Source organism: Lithobates pipiens, unplaced genomic scaffold, assembly GCF_037356315.1.
Source record: "Lithobates pipiens isolate NorthernLeopardFrog02 unplaced genomic scaffold, aLitPip1_a1.2 Scaffold_3, whole genome shotgun sequence".
In the NCBI taxonomy this organism is placed as follows: Eukaryota; Metazoa; Chordata; class Amphibia; order Anura; family Ranidae; genus Lithobates; species Lithobates pipiens.
The window spans coordinates 270561741-270586373 of record NW_027507790.1 but is presented as its reverse complement, the minus strand read 5'-3'; the positions used below and the strand labels follow the sequence as shown (position 1 = coordinate 270586373).

Sequence of the window (24633 nt, the reverse complement as noted above, 5' to 3'; positions counted from 1 at the left end):
AATAATTATTTTACTCACCGAACTACAACTCAATTTACAACATTTGTATCCTGTTTTTTTTTTTTTGAATTTTTGGTTGATATTCCATCTCCATCATTTAAAATACACCTATGATAACAATTATAGACCCTTCATTTCTTTACAAGTAAGCAAACTTACAAAATTTGCAGGGGAATCAAATCATTTTACCCCCCTGTATATTGATTGGTTTGTGCAAAAGTTACAGTGTCTACAAACTATGGGATAGCTATTGGAATTTTTTTTTTTTTTTTTTAATACTAGTAATGGCGACAATCAGTGACTTGCAGTGGGACTAGGAAGGGTAATTAATCTAGGGGTTAAGTGTGTGTGTGTCTCCCTGTCTCTCCGTCCCCCTGTGTGTGTGCACGTCTGTGTGCGTCAGTGTGTGTGCACGTCTGTGTGCGTCAGTGTGTGTGCACGTCTGTGTGCGTCAGTGTGTGTGCACGTCTGTGTGCGTCAGTGTGTGTGCACGTCTGTGCGCGTCAGTGCGTGTGCACGTCTGTGCGCGTCAGTGTGTGTGCACGTCTGTGCGCGTCAGTGCGTGTGCACGTCTGTGCGCGTCAGTGCGTGTGCACGTCTGTGCGCGTCAGTGCGTGTGCACGTCTGTGCGCGTCAGTGCGTGTGCACGTCTGTGCGCGTCAGTGCGTGTGCACGTCTGTGCGCGTGCACGTCTGTGCGCGTGCACGTCTGTGCGCGTCAGTGCGTGTGCACGTCTGTGCGCGTGCACGTCTGTGCGCGTCAGTGCGCGTGCACGTCTGTGCGCGTGCACGTCTGTGCGCGTCAGTGCGCGTGCACGTCTGTGCGCGTCAGTGCGCGTGCACGTCTGTGCGCGTCTGTGCGTGTCAGTGTGTGTGCACGTCTGTGCGTGTCAGTGTGTGTGCACGTCTGTGCGTGTCAGTGCGTGTCAGTGTGTGTGCACGTCTGTGCGTGTCAGTGCGTGTCAGTGTGTGTGCACGTCTGTGCGTGTCAGTGCGTGTCAGTGTGTGTGCACGTCTGTGCGTGTCAGTGCGTGTCAGTGTGTGTGCACGTCTGTGCGTGTCAGTGCGTGTCAGTGTGTGTGCACGTCTGTGCGTGTCAGTGCGTGTCAGTGTGTGTGCACGTCTGTGCGTGTGCACGTCTGTGCGTGTCAGTGTGTGTCAGTGTGTGTGCGTGTCAGTGCGTGTCAGTGTGTGTGCGTGTCAGTGCGTGTCAGTGTGTGTGCGCGTCAGTGCGTGTCAGTGTGTGTGCGCGTCAGTGCGTGTCAGTGTGTGTGCGCGTCAGTGCGTGTCAGTGTGTGTGCGCGTCTCTGCGTGTCAGTGTGTGTGCGCGTCTCTGCGTGTCAGTGTGTGTGCGCGTCTCTGCGTGTCAGTGTGTGTGCGCGTCTCTGTGTGTCAGTGTGTGTGCGCGTCTCTGCGTGTCAGTGTGTGTGCGCGTCTCTGCGTGTGCGCGCGTCTCAGCGTCTCAGCGTGTCCGCGTCTCAGCGTGTCCGCGTCTCACAAATGGTAATGTGTGTATTATGTGCTGCTTTTAGCTGAAAAAAAAAATTATAAATGATAATAATACATTTTTCCCAATTTGCACAGGAGAAGAAAGAAAGATCACACCCTCTGTACAGAGCTCCCCCTCGTTCTCACCTGGCAATCCGGACACTGCTGGTGGAGGCCGTTCTGAATGGTACAAAGCTCGGGGTACGGAAGGTTGACGTGAGCGTTTCCAGACAGTCTCTTGGCGTTTTCCACAGCTGTCTCCAAGGATCGCAGGCAATGGTCGCAGGCTGCAAAACCACCAAATCAAAGTGAAGCCGGGGATTACTGGGGTTCAGGTTCACAAAATGAAATAAATGATATATTTCCATGAACAGTAGTAGAATCAGTGAGGAGTTGGGATAGTGGAGACACACTGTTAGAGCTGCACGATTCTCGCAAAAAATTTGAAATCGCAACTTTTTTTGCTTAGAAGATAGATAATGAGGCTCTCACGATTCTCACGGCGTAACATCATCAGAAAAAAAAAAAAAAAAAAAAAAATTGGGATAACCTTACTGTTTAGTTTTTTTTAATTCATTGATGTGTATTTCCCCCCCCCCCCAAAAAAAAAATTGCGTTTAAAAGACCACTGTGCAAATACAGTGTGACACAAGATATTGTAACAATCGCCATTGTATTCCCTAGGTTCTCTGCTATAATATAATATATAAATTTATTATTAATAAATAAAATTTGATTAATATATTTTTTTGAGATAGATTATATATATAAAAAAAAACACAACATATTATATATACACATTTATAATTTTTTTTTTTAATATATAAATAACGGCAGTACAAGATTACATTGTTAACTCTCCATACCGATGGTCCCGCCGGTCAGTCTCACCTCTGTATCGGTACAAGGCGTTCCACTGGAACTGGGAAGACACCAGAGGCCTCTCCTGAAAGATGGTCTCTCCTTTCCGGATAGTGCGAGTGGCAAACAGCCCCTTCCCCTGTGTGGAGACAAGGTCAACATGTTGATGTAATCTCAAAATTCCATCCAAGGACTCATTTACATGGAGTTTATCCATAATCTGGAAACGGGACCCCCCATTACCAGTAAAGTGAGACAGATTGCCCTTCAGAAGGCTCTATACCGTACATTTATAGAAAAAAAAAAAATAATAATAATCTGTTATGAAGTCTAAGCCCTGAAACATGTTGGCTGCCACCGTTCTTCTAAGTGGCCACTAACATTGGCCATTGGCTCCCGCCACAGCCAATCAACTCCAGCGATGAGCTGGCAGAGCTGAGTCCTGCTGTCTGCGTCAACAGATGCAGCTGCAGGGCCTCGGGAGCGAGCCTGAACAAGGGCCCCTATGAGAATCGGCCTCCTATTGGGACGGGGGACCTGGGAAGAGGAGGATCAGGGCTGCTCTGTGCAATTCTATTGCTCAGAGCAGCCAAGTACAGATGACATTTGTTTATTTTTTTAATCCCTTTACAACCACTAACATGGTTTGGCGTTCTATTCCTTTACACCTACCTCCAATATGGCCGACTACTATAGATGAGTTTGCGTTTGTTCAGAAATGGGTTTGGGTCTGATCCCAGAAGCCAGCTAATCATTACTGGTCCAATGAGCTACATAGTTAAATAGTTACATAGTAACTGTGAGCTGTGGCTGACGTTATTAAAAAAAAAAAAAAAAAAAAAAAAAGGGGAAGAAGGGGAGCAGGTATGTTTGCAAAATATTTGACCCAGCACAGCTACATAGCCATAGTAGTGGGTCAGTGTTAAAGCTGCACGATTCTGGGAAAAAATTAGAATCACAATTTTTTTTGCTTAGAATAAAGATCACGATTCTGAAGAAATTTTAAAGATTTTTTTTTTTTTTTTTTTTTTAAATAGAAAACCTATTGAAATATTAAAAAAATGAATAAATAAATTAAATAAAAATTAGCAGGGAAATAATAAAAATAATAATAATAATAAATATGGTGTAGTATAAGGAGTTAATAATGCTGATTAAATAATGAGCCTTTACAATTATTCTAATCAGCATTATCAACTCCTTATACTACTTCACCATTTTATTTTTATTATTATCCTGCTACATTTTTTTATTTTTATTTTTTCATAACAACGAGCCTTTACAATTATTCTAATCAGCCTTATACTACTTCACCATTTTTTATTTTTATTTTTTATTATCCTGCTAAATTACATTTTTTTAATTAAACATGCCTTCACTTACCGCTCTGTGCAAAACAAGGGTTTTACACAGAGCAGCCCCGACCCTCCTTATCTGGGGTCCCTCGGCAGAGCTTCTGGCTCCTCCTCATCGGGTGCCCCCACGGAGACCCGCATTCCACAGGGGCACTCGTGCAGGTGCACTTCCCGAGTCCTGCTGCTGCGTCCATTGACACAGACAGCATGTCTCGGCCCCAACCCCCCCCGACTCCCATGTCACTGGGAGCCAATGGCTCCTGCGGCTATCAATCTATCCAATGAAGACCCGAGACAGCAAGTGGAGCTCCGGGGCTCGTACTGGTCTTTGGAACGATCAGGTTCAGGTAAGAAAAATGGGGGGGGGGGGGGGGGGGCTTAAGCTGCAGCACAGGCGTTTGAAAAACCCTGAGGGTTTAAAGCTCATTTAAGGGGGATTTACACAAAGGAACAGTTTAACAAAACACTTGACATGGTTACTTTAAACCAACTTCATTTGCAGACCGAAGTTCATCCCTTTGATCTGTAAATGATTAAACAGAAGGATACAAATGTTTCTTCCATCTTCCTCTATCAACCCTGAGCAATGTTGTTAATAAACATTGCCTGCTGCTTTTTTTTTTTTTTTTTTTTTTTTTTTTTTGACAGCTGCAAGCAGGTGAAACTGCTCTGCACTTTTTACAATAATTGTGCAAATGTTGGATTAAGGTCATGGAGGGGGGGGGGGGGGGGGGGAGTCCAATCAAGATCACAATCAATTAAAGAGTAATAGTGCAGCTCTAGTCAGTGTCATCAACAAGGATCTTACTCGTGTTAGCCAACAGACGGTAATGAAAAACTAGATGACTTTAGCTGCTGTACACACAAGGTGGGAGGTAGTCCACAGAAGCCACCAGAAATCATGTAAAATTAAGGAACACAAAGCCAATCATCTGAAAAGTCCATACTTCTGGTATTGGAATCTCCACTACAAATAAAGCAAGAGAGACTGTCCTTTGGGAGGTTCTCCATGGATTGTGAACTTTTGAGATGATCCTACTGCACTCTATTGGGGCAGCACAGTGGTGTAGTGGTTAGCACTCTCGCCTAGCAGTAAAAAAGGTCGCTGGTTCGTATCCGCACCATGACACTACCTGCCTGGAGTTTGCATGTTCTCCCTGTGCCTGCATGTGCTTCCTCCGGGTACTCCGGTTTCCTCCCACACTCCAAAGACATGCAGGTAGGTTAATTGGTTTCTGTCCAAAATTGGCCCTAGTATATGAATGGGAACCTTGGATTGTGAGCTCCTTAGGGGTAGGGGCCGATGTGAGTTTACAAAGAAAAGGGATAGGGACAATTGTAGACACTCACTCAGGTTGAACTGGATGGAGTGGTGTCTTTATTCAACCTAGCTATGTATTCTTTTACTTTACAAACTTACTTGCACTACACCTCCAATATTAGGGACCAGCTTGTATTTGGAATTGTGTTGGGAGTTTGAACCCAGAAATCATTAATGGTCTATGGGCTACGAGTTGGAAATTCCCCTCCCTACAGGAGGACAAAGAGGTGGAGATGCTTGTGAAATTGTTAACGTAATATGGCCATGTTAGTTTAATGTCACCGACTCGGATCTTACACCCCCCGTCAGGTAAAAGATGGTAGTTTAACTAGATAAACTTTGTTGCTTGAGCACCCCACAGAGTAAGGGCCACCTAAATTGAGAGGTCCGCATGAAAGCAAAGACTGGAGAACCAAACAATCATCCCAAAAGTTCCCAAGACCAGATCTAGGATCTCCACTACGAGTAAAGTGATACAGACTGCCCTTTATGGAGGTTCTTGAGGAGGCCATTTAAGAAAACTTGATATTAAGCCTAAACCCAGATGAGGGGAAATCTCTTGACCCCCCAAAACATGTTGGCCAACACTGTTCTTCCTGTTGTCACATTGTTATCAACAGCAAAGTATTATGGGGCTTCTGAGATGATCGTTGGGTTCTCTATTCTTTGATTTTATACTTCCCTTCAAAATGTGGCCGACTACCAGGGATGGGTTTGTTTATGTATGAAAATGGGTTCATGGCCAATCCCGGAAGGCAACTGTCATTCCTGGTCCAAAAAGCTGTGGAGTGTGTGTGTAATATATATATATATATATATATATATATATATATATATATATATATATATATATATATATATATATATATATATATATATATATATATATATATATATATATATATATATATATATATATATATATATATATATATATATATATATATAGAGATTTCCTGCCTCACAGCCGATGTTAGAAAGGGGCATGGATGCTCCTGAAATTGTTGACTGAATATGGACACATGGTCATAGTGGGTCAATGCAGAGGCTATAGTGAATCAAAGTCACTGATCTGGATCTTAGTCTGGCAACCAAAAAAAAAAAAATTGTAGTCAAACAACATGACTGTGGCTGCTTGAGCTCACAAAGAAAGTGATGTGCCAGAAAAATAGGGAGCCACCTGAACTGAGAGTCAAAGAATAGAGCGCCAAATGAGGACCTCAAAAGTCCATCTGGGATCTCCATCACAAGGAAAGAGGCAGAATGCCCCTTAGGAGGTTCTTCGAAGTCCCTTCAAAATCAGATCTGAAGGCTAAGCTCTGATGAAGGGGATCAGTTGGCACCTGAAGCATATTGGCTACATTGTTCTTGTTGTCACAGTGCTAGCAATAAAAGGATTATGAACTTTTGAGATTTTATATAATCACATAGGTTGGACTTGAGTCTTTTTTTCGACCTCACCTACTATGAGTCATTTGGCCCTGTACTCAGTTTTGCACTTCCCTCCAATATTAGGGAGGACCTTGTTTTGTTTGGAATGGAGTTTGATTCTGAAACCATGCAGAGCGTGTGTGAGTGTGTGTGTGTGTGTGTGTGTGTGGTCCGATTTTCTGCCTCACAGCTGACACAAGAAAGGGGCGGGGATGCTCCTGAAATCATCGCCCAAATATGGCCTAAGAGGATCAATGCTGAGGCCACAGTGAATCAACATTATGGATCTGAATCTTATTGCTGTCAACCAAAAGATGGTGTCGAAATCTATTAGGACTGTGGCTGCTTGAGCGCACGACGTTGTATCCTCACAGAGTAGGGAGCCACCTGAACTGAGAGGTCCACATCAAATCAAAGAATAGAGCGCCAAAAAAACAAAAAAAAAACCCATCTCAAAAGTCCATCTCACCAGGAAAGTCAGAAAGATGACCCTTTAGGAGGTCCATTTAAGGAAGACGGATAGGAAGTCTAAGCCCCCCGATGAAGGGGGAATCTATTGGCACATATTGTTCTTCCCGTTGTCAATAATCCTTTATTGATATTGGAGATGATCATTTAGGACTCTATTCATTGATTATACACTTTCCTCCAACACAGCCGACTACTAATCGATGAGTTTGTCTTTGTTTGGGACTGTGATAGGTTCGGAAGTTAAGAGCCAATGGTGATTCCTGGTCCAATGAGCTGATGGGGAATTCCCTGCCTCACAACTAAGGTTAGGGGCTGGGATGACCCCGAAAATAGGTGACCTAATATGGTCATAGTGGGTCAATTTGGTGGCCACTAAGACCATATTAGGTCACTGATGTTATTGACTCTAATTATACTATGGTCAGCCAAACGATGGTGGTGGAACTAGATGAATTTGGCTCCTCAAGCGCACAAAGTGAGGGGGACCCGATAGAGTCAAAGTGAGAGGTCCACATAAAAATCGAAGAGCAGATACTTCAAAAGTCTATAAATCCAGAACTGGAATCTCCATCACCAGGAAAAGAGAAATTTCCTTCAAGAGGGTGCTTCAGAGTCCATTTTATAAACACTTAATTAGGAACCCTAAGCCCTGATGAAGGAGAATCCATTGGCACGCGAAACACGTTAGCTGCCATTGTTCTTCCTGTTGCCAATAAAGGATTATGGATATTTGAGTTGATCTTTTGGCACTCGTGTCACCGATTTGACACTTATTCCCAATACAGCCGACTAATAGGAATGAGCTTGTGTTTCATCGACTGGGATCTTACTTCAGTCAACCAAAAGATGGTAGCGGTAGCAGATGAATTTGGCTTCAAGCACACAAAGTTGGGCGGGGGGGGGGGGGGGGAGCTCACATAGAAACATGTTGGCTGCCATTGCTCAGCCTGTTACGTTACTTGATGAAGGGGGGGGTCCATGGGATGCGAAACACGTTGGCTGCCATTGTTCTGTTGTCATATTACTTGAAGAAGGGGGATCCATGGGATATGAAACACGTTGGCTTCCATTGTTCTTCCTGTTGTCACTTTACATGATGTAGGGGGTCTATGGGATGGGAAACACGTTGGCTGCCATTGTCCTGTTACGTTACTTGATGAAGGGGGATCTATGGGACGCGAAACATGTTGGCTGCCATTGTTCTTCCTGTTGTCACGTTACTTGATTAAGGAGGAATTCATGGGACTCGGAACACATTGGCTGCCATTGTTCTTCCTGTTGTCACTTTACATGATGAAGGGGATCTATGGGATGGGAAACACGTTGGCTGCCATTGTCCTGTTACGTTACTTGACGAAGGGGGATCTATGGGATGGGAAACACGTTGGCTGCCATTGTCCTGTTACGTTACTTGATGAAGGGGGATCTATGGGACGCGAAACATGTTGGCTGCCATTGTTCTTCCTGTTGTCACGTTACTTGATCAAGGGGAATTCATGGGACCCGGTACACATTGGCTGCCATTGTTCTTCCTGTTGTGACTTTACATGAAGAAGGGGATCTATGGGATGGGAAACACGTTGGCTGCCATTGTCCTGTTACGTTACTTGATGAAGAGGGATCTATGGGATGGGAAACACATCGGCTGCCATTCTCCTGTTACGTTACTTGATGAAGGGGGATCTATGGGACGCGAAACATGTTGGCTGCCATTGTTCTTCCTGTTGTCACGTTACTTGATCAAGGGGAATTCATGGGACCCGGAACACATTGGCTGCCATTGTTCTTCCTGTTGTCACTTTACATGATGAAGATCTACGGGATTAGAAACACGTTGGCTGCCATTGTCCTGTTACGTTACTTGATGAAGGGGGATCTATGGGGTGGGAAACACGTTGGCTGCCATTGTCCTGTTACGTTACTTGATGAAGAGGGATCTATGGGATGGGAAACACGTTGGCTGCCATTGTCCTGTTACGTTACTTGATGAAGGGGGATCTATGGGACGCGAAACATGTTGGCTGCCATTGTTCTTCCTGTTGTCACATTACTTGATGAAGGGGGGGGTTCACTTTCCCCCGAAACACGTTCAGAGACGCGCTTGCCTTTCTTTGGAATTGGCATTTGGGGTGGAAACCCGGATAATTCCTGGTCCAATCAGCTGCAGCTAGGAGATTAGAAAAGGGGGCGGGGACCGCTTTGTGACATTATCGACCTAATATGGTCGTCAGCGCAGTGCGATGGTGTCGGCTGAACCAATAGGGAGCCGAGAATCACACCTTATTGCGCCGCCACGTATATACAATCCCTTGCGCATCGAGCGGCCAATTAAAACGGACGAAACATTCCAGCACAACGAAAGTTGCTGCGCCCGCTTCCAATCTTTCGTCGGACATCGCGATTGGGCGTGGAATCCGTTGCCACCGGACACGAGGCAGCCAATCAGGGCAAGCCACCACAGGATTTTCTGAATGCAAGAGCCACACTATGAAAATGGACCCTCACACCCTCCAAACCCAGCACCCTGATTGGGCAGAAGGACACACAGACAGTGTTATATTTCATCATCTACAACGATAGAGGATCCCCTCCTATATAACAGATCAGCGCGGCTCGGAGACAAAGAACTACCATCCCCCTCCTCCTTACCTTCCCGCTGCCGATATGCCGGACCTCCACCGTCCGCTGGGCCGCCTTCGGCACCGCACACCGCCAGAACATGTCAGCCATGGAGGCCGCCATGATGGGAAGGGAGGAGCCTGGGCCTTCAGAAACCGCAACTGGTCACCGCGCTCCTCCCCCCGCCAACTGCTGCTATCACGCTGCTGGCCACTCCCCCGCCCCGCCCCACTGCTCGCCCGTTCTGCTGTCAAGTTCGCTGCTGACCACGCCCACGCCACGTTCCTGCCGCCCACTGCTCGGGGCGGCTGCCCAGCCAAGTGCTGGCCACGCCTCCGGCCATTGTCTTTTACTGCTTATTCCGCCCCGCCCAAAGTCCGCCCCTCTCCTTCCCGGCCAACGCCCCTCCTCAGTGTTCTAGCGACCGCTCCATGCCCACCAGACAGCGACTAGCCACGCCCTATGTTCTTTATGCACACATCGTCTGCGTCTAGTTTGTTTCTGGCCACGCCCCCTCTCAGCGTGTTTTACCCACCTTCTCCCCCCAGCAGCTCAAGGCTGGCCGCGCCCTCTGTTGTCCTGTAGCCACGCCCCTCCCCCTGTGCGTCCGCACGCCGTACGTAGCATACTGTCTGTTCATTCTGTGCTGATCCCCCCCCAATGCTGCACCAATGATATGTCAGGCTGCAATCACAACTTTTTTTTTTATTACTCGACTTGAACGTTTCTATGCAGCTTTTTTGGGCTTTGGCTGTTTTTTTGTATTAGCCAATAGAGAAAAACTGTTATCTGTTGCATCGTTTGTTGCTAAGTATTTCAGCTTTTTCTTTAGCTTTTTCCATTAGCTTTTATTTCTTCTTTTATTATTATTATTCATTTATTATAATGTTTTTTTGTTAGGGTTCGAGCTCAGTTTAATTTAGGGTTAGGAGTTGGGGTTATTTATTATTATTTTATTTATTTTTATTTTATTTATTATTATATGAATAATAATAAATGAATAAATGTAAAATAAATACACAAAAAAAAAGCATAAATTTAAAAAAAAATCAATATATTATTACTAAGTAACAATAAATAAGTAATTAACCCTTAACTTTAATCCTTACCCCTTAACAAAAATAAAATAATAATAAATAACTAAACATCCTAACACAAAATAAATAATAATTATTATTATTATTATTATTATTATTATTAATGTATTTTTTGTTTGAGTTTGGGTGTTTATTTTATTTTCTTAGTAGTATTATTAGTATTCATGTTATTAATAATAATAATAATGTATTTAATAGACATGTGCAGAACGAAAAAAAAAATTAGTTTCGATCCATTATTTACATAAATTTGTTTAGTTAAATTCATTTAATTTGTTTTTGGGATTCCTTTCTTTTATGCGCTTTTCAAATTGATTCCAAAAGTTTTCGAATTTGAAAAGTTTTTAAATTCAAATCGTTTTCCAATTTCCAGAAAGAAAAAAATAGAATAGAAAATAAAGGAATAGATTTTTTTTTTTTTTTTTAACTGTTGCTTTACCAAAAAAATAAATAAAGAAATGAAAAAAATGACTATGGCCTGGGAACTGGAAGTGACGTTGCTCCAGTCCTCCAAGGGCATAGAGATGAGTGGCCGCCATCTTGGCCTTACTCCTCTCCATGCCCAGCTAACGGCGGCATTGGGTCGCACCCGGGCTTTGCCGATTGGTCAGGTATGGGGGTGGTGGTGGTGGTTGGTGATGGATGGGGGGTGGTGGTTGGTGATAGATGGGGGGTGGTGGTGGTTGGTGGTGGATGGGGGGTGGTGGTGGATGGGGGGAGGTCGTGGTTGGTGGTGGATGGGAGGTGGTGGTGGTTGGTGATGGATAGGGGGTGGTGGTTGGTGATGGGTAGGAGGTGGTGGTGGTTGGTGATGGATAGGGGGTGGTGGTTGGTGATAGATGGGGTGGTGGTTGGTGATAGATGGGGGGTGGTGGTGGTTGGTGATGGATGGGGGGTGGTGGTGGATGGGGGGAGGTCGTGGTTGGTGGTGGATGGGAGGTGGTGGTGGTTGGTGATGGGTAGGAGGTGGTGGTGGTTGGTGATGGATAGGGGGTGGTCGGGGGTTGTGGGATGCCAGGGGATTGTCCTGGTCACTGGATGATTTTTTCCTAACATTGTCCACAACTTTCTTTTTGAGGACTTTAGAGAGATCTCCCGATCTTGGCATGGAGACACCCGACTCATCAATAGCAAAGAGTACACCAGACCCTTCTAGATGACGGAGGTTCCCCCTGCATTCTTCAGAAGGAGGCTCCAGGCATTTTTTTCACATAGCTAGAGCTTTCTTTTGGTGGTATTTAACCACTTGCTTACTGGGCACTTAAACACCCTTCCTGCCCAGACCAATTTTCAGCTTTCGGTGCTCTCACACTTTGAATGACAATTACTCAGTAATCCAACACTGTACCCAAATTAATTTTTTGTTCTTTTTTTCCCACAAATAGAGCTTTCTTTTGGTGGTATTTGATCACCTTTGGAGTTTTTATTTTTTGCGCTATAAATGAAAAAAGACCGAAAATTTTGAAAAAAAAACGCATATTTCTTTGTTTCTGTGACAGAATTATGCAAATTATTAATTTTTCTTCATACATTTTGCCCACAATTTATACTGCTACATATCTTTGGTAAAAATAACCCAAATTAGTGGATATTATTTGGTCTTTGTGAAAGTTAGAGAGTCTACAAGGTGTGGTGCGAATCGCACAAAATTGATCACATCTGATGTACTGGTGGCCGATCTCGCTTCTTGTGACCCGAACAAGTCAGGAAAGTACAAATACCCCCCAAATGACCCCTTTTTGGAAAGTAGACATTCCAAGGTATTTAGTAAGAGGCATGGTGAGCTTTTTGATGTTGTCATTTTTTTCCCACAATTCTTTGCAAAAGAAGATTTTTCATTTTTTTTTCCACAAAATTGTCATTGTAATAGGTTATTTCTCTCACATGGCATGTGTATACCACAAATGACACCCCCAAAAAAATTCTGCTACTCCTCCTGAGTATTACAATACCACATGTGTGTGACTTTTTCACAGCCTGGCCACATAGAGAGGCCCAACATGCAGGTAGCGCCATCATGTGTTCTAGGAACATAAATTACACATCTAACTTGTTGACTATTTATTACACTTTTGAAGCACCAGGACAATGACACGTGACACTGATGACAGATGGCACTGATACGTGGCAATGAGGACACTTATACGTGGCACTGATGACACGTGGAACTGATGACAGATGGCACTAATATGTGGCACTGATGACAGATGGCACTAATATGTGGCACTGATGACACGTGGCACTTATAGGTGGCACTAATACGTGGCACTGATGACAGATGGCACTAATACGTGGCACTAATATGTGCCACCGATGACAAATGTCACTAATACATGGCACCGATGACGCGTGACACTGATGACAGATGGCACTGATAAGTGGCATTGATGACACGTGACACTGACAACAGATGGCACGTGACACTGACAGACAGATGGCACTTATACGTGGCACTGATGACAGATGGCACTGGGGACAAATGGCACTGACAACAGGTGGCAATGGGGGCAGGTGGCACTGGGGGCAGGTAGCACTGGGGTGGATGGCACTGGGGGCAGGTACCACAGGGGTGGATGGCAGGGGGGTGGATGGCACGGGGTGGATGGCACGGGGTGGATGGCACTGGGGCGGATGGCACTGCTGGGGGAGGATGGCACTGCTGGGGGAGGATGGCACTGCTGGGGGAGGATGGCCCTTTTTTTTTTTTTTACTTTTTTTTTTTTTTTTACTCGAGGCAGAACGGCTGCCGCTGCAGCCGTTCATCTCTCCCCTCTCACACTGTCTGTGTGAGGAGGTAGAGCGGCGCTGAGAGATGATCTCATATGTTTACATATGAGATCATCTCCCATTGGACACGCCGATCACGCTGTAAACGGCCGCTGTGATTGGCCGTTTACAGCGATCTGTGTTTGCCTGTCCCCGGGGGACACGGCGAACACAGAACTTCCGCGATGCGCGCCACAGCGGCGCGCATTGCGGAAGTAAACACCAGGACGTCCAAGGACGACCACCCGGACGAACGCGCCTGCTCTACGGCCGTCATTCGGCTATAGGGCGGGCACGAGGTGGTTAATGACTACTGGGCTTTTTTTTTTTTTTTTTGCTAAATAAACGAATAAAGAACTAAATGTTGAAAAAACAAAAACGTTTTCATAGTTTGTTATACAATTTTGCAAACAAGTAATTTTTCTCCTTCACTGATGTGTGCTGATGAGGCTGCACTGATGGGTACTGATAGGTGGCACTGATGAGACTGCACTGATAGGTGGCACTGATGAGGCTGCAATGATTTATGGCACTGATAGATGGCACTGATGGGCACTGGTAGTTGACACTAATGAGCACTGATAGACGGCACTGATGGGCACTGGTAGGTGGCACTGAAGCGGAGGCACTGATGGGCGCCTATTGGCAGTACTGATGGGAACTGTTGGAACTGCACTGATAATCAGGAGTCAGATAAACAGTGCCCTGATTATGAGTGTTTAAGACCCCTTTCACACTGGGGTTGGGGCGGCGTCGGTGGTAAAATGCTGCTAATTTGAGTGGCTCTTTACCACCAATTTCACGGCGCTATTCGGCCAGCAGCACTATGCTAGCACTCAGCTGCAGCAGCACTAAGCTGGCGGTAGAGACGTGCTGCCCATTGATTTCAATAGGCAGGAGCGGTGAAGGAATGGTGTATACAGCGCTTCTACAGCGCTGCAAAGATGCGGCTAGCAGGACTTTTTTTTTACCGTCCTGCCAGCACACCGCTCCAGTGTGAAAGCCCTCGGGGCTCTCACACTGCAGACAAAGCAGCGGCTCTTTCAGGGCGCTTTGCAGGCGATATTTTTAGCGCTGTAGCGCCTGCAAAGCACCCTCAGTGTAAAAGGGTTCTTAGAGAAGCCGGTTATCGTCTCTCTTCTCCTCTCCTCATGCTGTCAGCAGGAGGAAAGGAGTGCCGATAACCAGCTCCTGTTTACATCTGTGATCAGCCGTGATTGGACACATGTCATAAGGACGCCTCCCAGAACAAGCCGGCCGCGCTGTAGCCGCAATCCGGCTTTTAGAGCAGTCGGCAAGTGGCTGAGAGTGGCAGCACTACCAAATTAATAAAAAGGAAAAAAAAAAAAGTCAACCACACGCACTGTACTTTTTCACCACAAAATTCAACTTCAGTCCAGAGATTTCCCCTACAGTGTTTTTTTTTTTTTTTTCTGCCATTAGATGTCCTAAGTCTGATGACCAGCATTATTTAACCCACTTCCTCAGAGCCCAGGTCACCCTGTGCCAACCCCCCCCCCCCCCAGCCCGTGACTGGTAGGTGAAAGGAGAAGCAGCACAGTTAGGAGCTCATCTCTCCCTCTCTGTCACTCTGCTCTCTCCTCCTACCACCTGTGAATCTTAGCACATGAACTGATTGGCTCCTGGTGCTGCTTCTTCCTCTGAAGTGACTGCAGGAGGCTGATAGCCTGATACCACCAGGTCACCTTCTTCAAACTATTCGCATTGCAAAAAAAATGCAATTAAAGACGTATTCATGATAATACAGAGCTGCGTTCATCTGTGTGTTTTATATCTGATCGGAGTTCAGCTTTAGGGAAGCAGAAGGAATAAAAAAAACAAAGGTGAGTTCAATACTTAAAATACAAAAAAAAGTTAAAAAATATTTTAGAAAATTAATTTGAGTTTTTTACATATTCAAAAGAAAAAGAAAAAGTTATTATTATTTACATATTTAACCACTTCCGAGATGCCGCACGCCGATATACGTCCTCACTTTGAAGAGGAATATCGTTGTTATGGCAGCAGCTGGCTACCATAACCCCGGTATCCTCATGTTCGGCCGGTGGTCCGGTTTCTGATAAGAGTGGTCTCTGCAGCGGTGTCGCCGCGAGATCACTTTTATCGGCGGCGGGAGAGGGCCCCCTCCTCCCCCTCCACCGTGCTCCGGTGCCCTCCACCGCTGCCGACAGCTCCGGATCTCCACCCATGCTGGGTATGGAGATGAGTGAGAGGAAGATGCCCCCCCCCCCATCTCCATAACATTGCAGGGCAGAAGCGACATCAAAATGTCACTTCCGTCCATAGTTCTTAAAGAGACATTTTTTTTATTTTTATTTTTTAAATGATAATTTTTTTTTTTATTATTGCATTTTAGTGTAAATATGAGATGTGAGGTCTTTTTGACTTCGCAGATCTCATATTTAAGAGGACCTGTCATGCTTTTTTTTCTATTACAAGGGGTGTTTACATTTCTTGTAACTGAAATAAAAGTTGCAAAATTTTTTGTTTTAAAAAATAAATAAAAAAAAACTGTAAAAATAAAAAATAAAAGGTAAAATTAATAAGGAAAGTAATTTTTTTTAAACGCACCCTGTCCTGCCGAGCTCGCATGCAGAAGCGAACGCATGCGCGAGTAGCGCCCGCATATGGAAACGGTGTTCAAACCACACATGTGAGGTATCGCCGCAATCGGTAGAGCGAGAGCAATAATTCTAGCCCTAGACCTCCCCTGTAACTCAAAACATGCAACCTGTAGAATTTTTTAAACGTCGCCTATGGAGATTTTTAAGGGTAAATGTTTGTCGCCATTTCACGAGCGGGAGCAATTTTTAAGCGTGACATGTTGGGTATCAATTTACTCTGCATAACATCATCTTTCACAATATAAAAAAAAATTGGGCTAATTTTACTGTTGTCTTATTTTTTAATTCAAAAAAGTATATTTTTTTTAAAAAAATGTGCTTGTAAGACCGCCGTGCAAATACGGTGTGACAGAAAGTATTACAACATCCGCTATTTTATTCTCTAGGGCAGGGATATGCAGTTAGCGGACCTCCAGCTGTTGCAGAACTACAAGTCCCATGAGGCATAGCAAGACTCTGACAGCCACAAGCATGACACCCAGAGGCAGAGGCATGATGGGACTTGTAGTTTTGCAACAGCTGGAGGTCCGCTAATTGCATATCTCTGCTCTAGGGTGTTAGAAAAAAATGTATAATGTTTGGGGGTTCTATTTATCTATCTAGTAATTTTCTAGCAAAAAAAAAATGTTTTTAACTTGTAAACAACAAATCTCAAAAATAGGCCCGGTCCTTAAGTGGTTAACATTTACACCAATGTCATTTGCTGATTTGGGGATATGCTGCATATGCATGAAGTAACAATTACTAATTCTGTACGATTCATACAAAGGAAATGCCTAGAAATGAATTTGCTTAGAAAAATCCAAATGAATCTGCTCCATGATAAATCAGTATCCTAGAATGACCACTAGATGGAGACAGATTACCCACTATGTTTTAGTAGGACTAAGAAATGCTTTGGCTTTGCTTTTTCCACCTAGTGGCCATTCTCAGTAGTTGTTTCTTGCTAAAAAAAAATCTATTTTAGGATCTCCAGAAGGTTTTACCCCCCTTCATGATCAGGGCTTTTTTTTTTGCTATTCAGCACTGCACTACTTTAACTTGGTAATTGCGCGGTCATGTAACAATATATACCAATTAAATTTGTATCCTTTTTTTTATTTTTACACAAATAGAGCTTTCTTTTGTTGGTATTTAATCACTGCTGCATTTTTTTTATTTCTTGCTAAACAAACAAAAACTTTGAACAAAAAAAAAGAAAGAAATATTTATCTTAAATTTTGCAAACAATTAATATTAAAATTTAAGCTAAAATATATTCTGCTATATTTCTTTTGTAAAAAAAAAATTAAAATAAAAAATAACTCAAGTCAGTGTATATTGTTTAGCTCATGTGATACTATGGGATATACACTATATTGTCTAAAGTATTGGGGCGCCTCACACATGAACTTTAATGGCATCCCAGTTTAGTCCGTAGGGTTCAATATTGAAATGGCCCACTCTTTGCAGCTATAACAGCTTCAACTCTTCTGGGAAGGCCGTCCACAAGGGTTAGGAGTGCGTCTATGGGAATGTTTGACCATTCTTTCACTGCTTGGACCTTGAAGAAGGGGACATACCCGAAAGCTTGTCCTGAAAAATTGTATGTTAGTGCAAATAAAAAAAGTATCACGGACAGTACTCTCCATTCTTCCAGAAACACATTTGTGAGGTCGGACACTGATGTTGGCCTGGCTCACAGTTTCCGCTCTAATTTATCCCAAAGGTGTTCTATTGGGTTGAGGTCAGGACTCTGCGCAGGCCAGTCAAGTTCCTCCCCCCCAAACTTACTCATCCATGTCTTTATGGACCTTGCTTTGTACACTGGTGAGCCGTCATGTTGGAACAGGAAAGGGCCGTCCTCAAACTGTTCCCACAAAGTTCAATCCATTTTCGGAAAATGGCCGTCCATCTAAACTGACAGGCCAGGCAAGGAGAGCCAAGTGGCCCATGGGAACTCTGGAAGAGCTGCAGAGATCCACAGCTCAGGGGGGAGAATCTGTACACAGGACAACTATTAGTTGTGCTCTCCACAAATCTGCCCTTTATGGAAGAGTGGCACGTAAAAAGCCATTCGTGAAAGAAAACCATAAGAAGTCCTGTTTGCAGATTGTGAGAAGCCATGTGGGGGACACAGCAAACATGTGGAAGAAGGTGCTCTAATCAGTTGAGACCAAAATTTAACTTTTTGGCCTAAAAGCAAAACTCTATGTGTGGTGGAAAACTAACACTGCACATCACCCTGAACACACCATCCCCACCGTGAAACATGGTGGTGGCAGCATCATGTTGTGGGGATGCTTTTATTCAGCAGGGACAGGGAAGCTGGTCAGAGTTTATGGGAAGATGGATGGAGCCAAAAGCATGGCAATCTTAGAAGAAAACTTGCCATGCCTCATACACACAATTGGACGGAACGAATCCGCCGGACAATTTGACCGTGTGTGGGGCTTCATTGGACCTTGGCTGTCTAAAAATCAGACGGACTTTAGATTTAGAACATGTTTCAAATCTTTCTGACGGACTCGAGTCCGGTGGAAAAATCAGTTTGTCTGTATGCTGGTCCGATGGACGAAAACCGACGCTAGGGCAGCTATTGGCTACTGGCTATGAACTTCCTTATTCTAGTCCGGTCGTACGTCATCACGTTCTAACCCGTCGGACTTTGGTGTGATTGTGTGTCGCCAGGGCCAGATTAAGAACATTGTGGGCCTGGTGCTGAGGATTTTGGTGGGACCTTTTATAAACAATAAATAAATAAAAATGCTATTTTTTGTTATAACAAATTAAATTAAAGAGAGAGAAGGAGGATGAGAGAGAGAGAAAGGGGATGATAGAGGTGTGAGGGGTAAGGGAGGGAGGATGAGAGAGAAAGGGGGGGATGAGAGAGAGGATGCACATGAGCATGTGTGGGAATGACATCCATGCAGCCTGGCCAAGGCAAATGACAGAAGGCACAGAACCTAGAAGGAAGACCGGGTGAAGATGGAAGTGCCCCGCCGGATTGATCACAGCACAGCACTGGAGGGCTCAGTCTGACAATTTAAGTGTACCCTAATGTGCTAATATGCTGGGCTTGTACATTATGGCATAACCTACCCCAGGGCCTCTAAAAAGTAGTACTGTTAGAAAAGTTTACTACCGCTTTACTATCACCAGAGCCTCTCATGGGGCCCCTACTGACCCTGTGGCCCTTGGGCAGTGCCTAAGTACATGGTTGTCAACATTTCAAAAATATTTTCAGGGACGCTTTTTTTACAAGTGCTATATTTAGAGTAGCTGACATCCCCTGTGTTCCTCTATACATCACAATAGTAATTACAAAATAAAATAAGTACTAATAATGGGGCAGAACAAATATGAGGACTGTGAGATTTCCTTTAGTTGAACTGACAAAAGTGCCCATTCTAGAGCTGGTAACATTGAGGAACATATCATTTTAACATATAATTTTAAAGAACAATTTTTGTAGGTAAGATGCATAGGGGAGGAGTATGGATGGTATAAAAGTGGGAAGTATGTGCAGGTGAGGGAGGGGAATGTGGAGGGTCTAACAGTGGGCCCTATGTACATGAGAGGAGTGCAGAGGGTATGGCAGAAGGCACTATGTACAGGAGAGGAGTGTGAAGGGTATGACAGTGGGCAGTATGCACAGCAGAGGAGTGTAGAGGGTATGACATTGGGCACTATATATAAGAGAAGAGTGTGGAGGGTATGACAGTGGGCACTATGTACAGGAGAGTAGGACAGTAAGCAGCAATTACAGGAGAGGAGATTGGCGGGAGGGTATGACGGTGGGCACTATGTATAGGAGAGGAGTATGGAGGGTATGACAGTTAGTAGTATGTACAGGAGTGGAGGGTATGACAGTGGGCACTATGTATAGGAGAGAAGTGTTGGAGGTATGATAGTGGGCACTATGTATATGAGAGGAGTATGGAGGGTATGATAGTGAGTAGTATGTACAGGAGAGGAGTGTGGAGGGTATGACAGTGGGCACTATGTATAGGAGAGAAGTGTTGGAGGTATGGCAGTGGGCACTATGTATAGGAGAGGAGTGTGGATGGTATGACAGTGAGTAGTATGTACAGGAGAGGAGTATGGAGGGTATAGCGGTGGGCACTATGTATAGGAGAGGAGTATGGAGGGTATGGAGGTGGGCACTATGTATAGGAGAGGAGTATGGAGGGTATGGCGGTGGGCACTGTATAGCTGAGGAGTGTGAAGGGTACGACAGTGGACACTATGTACAGGAGAGAAGTGTATGACAGCGGGCACTATGTACAGGTGAGGAGTGTGTAGGATATGACAGCGGGCATTATGTATAGGAGAGAAGTGTGGAGGGTATGACAGTGAGCAGTATGTACAGGAGAGAAGTGTGGAGAGTATGACAGTGGGCACTATGTATAGGAGAGAAGTGTGGAGAGTATGACAGTGGGCAATATGTACAGGAGAGAAGTGTGGAGAGTATGACAGTGGGCACTATGTATAGGAGAGAAGTGTGGAGAGTATGACAGTGGGCACTATGTATAGGAGAGGAGGATAAAGTAATCTGGGAAGGAAAAATGTAAAGGTTTGTGGAAGGATGATTAGGGACTGCGTAGTGGTTAAGCGGGCCAGACATGGATTGAAATTACACCAATTAAGCAGAGACCAGCCATAGTTGATCTATGTATGGGCTAGCTGGTTTTACACAAGTCAACCTATTAACCGACTTGAGTACAACCAGCCTGTCAGGTTTTCCCCAAAACAATCAGTGCTGCCAGCTATAGTTAGCAACACTGATCATTGTATTGACTGGCAGAACACAATAACACTGCGGGAGTGATTGCCCCATTCACAGGTCAGCGGGTGAGAGGGTGTGTGGGGACAGGCTGGGGAGAGATGCTAGTCAGTCCCTGGGTAGGCACTGGTTAGTATCAGAGCCAGATACACACAGGTTACATACGCCAAGATCATTAGAGCGAGAGCAATAATTCTAGATCTAGACCTCCTCTGTAACTCTAAACATGTAACCTGTAAAAAAATGTAAAGCATGGCATAATACACAACAAAAAATCGTGATAACTTTAGTGTTTTTTTTTTATGAATGAAACAGCTTCTTTCCAACATAAAAAGTTGCAAAGACCACCATTTTATTCCATAGGGTGTCGGCTAAAACAATATATAATGCTTGGGGGTTCTGAGTAATTTTCTAGCATAAAAAAATGATGATTTTTACATGTAGGAGAGAAGTCTCAGAATGGGCCTGGGCGACAAGGGGTTAATTATCATAAGTAATATACAAATAATTATTATAAGCTCTGTGAGGTCATCCTCTCAGTCTGCTGCAGAGTGTTCCAGCTTGTATTTATACTGGCCGCTCTGTATGTAGCTTCTGACAGGCTGTGCAAGGAGCCCCGTATCTCCGGAACCATAGATGATAGCAGCCCCATATTTTAACCAGAGCTGGAGTGGGTCTTTGGCTACCTACCCCCCAAATATGGGGCCTCTGTGACTCCTGATCGCCGAGCTACAATCCTCAAAGTCGATCTTTTTTTTTTTTTTGTTTTTTTTTTTGGGCAAATGGGCCTATCTTGAGAAAGGGGCCTGGAGCTGCAGCTCCAATAGCCCCTATGTTAATCCGGCCCTGTGTGTCGCCAAGTCTGTTCGTTCAGAAAAGTCAGTCGGGAAGACCGTCTGCCGGAAAGTCCGGTCGTGTGTACGTGGTATCAGTCTGCAAAAGACTTGAGATTGGGGTGGAGGTTCACCTTCCAGCAGGACAACGACCCGAAACATACAGCCAGAGCTACAATGGAATGGTTTAGAGCAATGATCTCCAAACTGTGGCCCGGGGGGGGGGGGGGGGGGGGCAAATGTGGCCCTTTGCTTGCCTTTGTCCAGCCCTTTGGGGCAGTGTTCCCCTCACTCAGGGCCGGTGCTACCACTAGGCGGATTAGGCAGCCGCCTAGGGCGCACTTCCGCCTAGGGCGCCTGGCCACTGGTGACCCTCTTCCCTCTGTTTGCAGTCAGCTACTATGTCCATCTTCACACAGCAGGCAGCTTCTCCCGAGGCCCCGTACAGTCTCAGTGGCGACGGGTGGAGAACTCTGGTGCTGCCTGTGACCCATCTAAAGGGATGCCGGGGATGCTCTTCGCCGGTGTTCTCACTTCATCCACAATACATCAGAGCGAGAACAGATATCCACTACCCTGGTCACTGGAGGATGGGGGGGGGCGGGGGACTGAGCACACTCCATCTCTCCTTCTCGGGTTCATACTCAGTCTGGTGCCGGCTGGAGCTCTGTGGGAATCCACTGATGAGAGCCGCATGTGTGATCTCCTGAGAGCTGGAGAGACACAGAGTCCTTCCGCTAGTTGTCATCCGCAGCTGCCTGGCTACCCATCACCATGGGGTAAGTGTGTGCCTGGACACCCCCCCCCCCACCTGTATATGGTTCAGTCCTCCCACTATCACCTCTATGCAACTTTCTCTACATTTGGTCACCGATGTGTAATAATGGGGTTCCTCCTGTGTAGTGATGGAGGGGTCTACCCTGTGTATTAATGTGGGGTTATCTGTAATAATGGGGGCAACTCTGTGCAGTAATTAAGGGGTCACCCCTGTGTAATAATGGGGGTCAACTATTGCGTAGTGATGAGGGTTACCCCTGTATGTTAATGTGGGCTCACCCCATGTGTACTGATATGTAATAATGGGGTCATCCCATGTGTAGTGATGGGGGGGGGGGGGATCACATTCCCTTTTCACTTTATTGAGGACTTGCTCCCTCCGAGGTGTATCAGAGTGTGTGTGTTCCCACGTATCGTGTTTTAGTGCCAGTTCACACTTGTGCGATGCCAGACATCGCATGTAATTCGCAGCGCACTGCTGTTCACATTACATGCGATGTCTGTGCGGTGCGATGTCAGCCGTACAGATAGTATGGCTGATATCGCACCGCATTCAGTCCAAACACGCACAGGATGCCTTTTTCTGTTCGGACCAGAATCGGATCGTATGTGTGTTCACATATATGCGATCCGATTCATGTCCAAACTGTCAGTTCGCAGTGCGATATGTGAGCTGAAATGGGGGTGTCGTTAACATATAATGACACTCCCCAGCAGTTCGCATATAGCAGTGTGAACTGCCGTGCGTGTCGTTCGCAGGGTTGTCGCATCGCACTAGTGTGAACTGGCACTTAAGGAAGCCTATTAATATCAATGGGCAGCCGTGTTTGCGTGAAACGTGCAATAAAGATGCAAATGTGATTTTTGAAATCGCTTCACACCAATCTGCATTATATTGCAGTGTGGTCTGTTTTGGTGGGTATGAATACAAGTGTGTTTGCTGCATGTGTGGGGATGCCATTAAAAAAAAAAAATCAATGGATCCCATAAATTTCTGTATTTTCATGTAGTGTGGAAAAAGTGCAGAAATCATACAATCTGGTATCGTACGCAGAAATTTTTCAAGCATGTCCGATCGTATATATATCAGATGAACTATCATGATTGGCTCTGGAATGCTGTGTACAATCAGATTATCGTACGATCGATACAAAAGCAATATTTTTTATTCTGATCATGTGTATGGGGCCTAAATAAACAAAAATATTGACTACCTGCTGCTGCCTCTGCAGCTGAAGAGGGTAGCAGTTGAGTGCTCAACCATGGAGATTTATAGTTATGTAGCGGGAACAGGGCCGGTGCTACCACTAGGCAAACTAAACAGCCCCCTAGGGCGCACTGTTGCCTAGGGGCACCTGGTCACTGGTGTTCCTACTCTTTTCTCTCTGCAGCAAGCAACTTAGCCTCAGCATCACCAGGCCACCACTGCTCCGTTTGCACAAAGTGTCTGAGGCGCAGCGTTGGCAGAGGAATGTGTCTGTGTCCCAACTCCTGAATGAATGCAAGCAAGCAAACATTCATTGGTAGGCTTCATTGATGGGTGCTTCATTAAAAAGGTGGGGTATACATGGACAGGGCAAAGGGGGTGGAGTCAGGGGTGGAGCCAAGGGGGCGGCAAAATGAGGTTTCGCCTAGGGTGTCAAAAATCCTTGCACCAGCCCTGCCCTCACTGGTACAAGGCAACCAACCAACGACAGGGCATTCTTCTTCCTAACGACACAAAGCATATTCATGTGTTAGAATGGCCCAGTCACAGTCCAGACCTAAATCACATTGAGAATCTGTGGCAAGACTTGAAAAATTGACGAAAACAGACGATCTCCATCCAATCTGACAGAGCTTGAGATTTTATGAAGAATGGGCAGAAATGTCACTCTCTAGATGTGCAAAGCTGGTAGAGACATCCCCAAAAACACTTACAGCTGTAATTGCAGTGAAAGGAGGTTCTACAAAGTATTGACTCCGGGGGGCGCCATACAAATGTACCCCCCACACTTTTCACATATTTTTAAAAAAAAAATGAAAATCATTTATAATTTTCCTTCCACAATTATGTGCCACTTTGTGTTGGTCCATCACATAAAATCCCAATAAAATACATTTACGTTTTTGGGTGTAACATGAGAAAATGTGGAAAATCTCAAGGGGTATGAATACTTTTTCAAGGCCGTCACATGGCAAAGTCTCAGCCACGGGCTGCCATCA

General features: G+C 45.0%; 1 protein-coding gene across 1 annotated transcript in view; it reads right to left on the bottom strand.

Moving 5' to 3' along the window:
• The window catches only part of SMYD5 (SMYD family member 5), a 43570-nt gene extending 33844 nt beyond the window's left edge, over positions 1 to 9726 (bottom strand). Inside the window, exons 1-3 of the mRNA XM_077463180.1 lie at positions 9576 to 9726; positions 2379 to 2487; positions 1635 to 1774 (exon numbers count right to left, since the gene is read on the bottom strand). Of these exons, the coding sequence (XP_077319306.1) occupies positions 1635 to 1774; positions 2379 to 2487; positions 9576 to 9668 (342 nt within the window). The 5' untranslated portion in view covers positions 9669 to 9726. The remainder of the gene's footprint in view (positions 1 to 1634; positions 1775 to 2378; positions 2488 to 9575) is intronic.
• Between the last annotated feature and the right edge of the window lie 14907 nt (positions 9727 to 24633).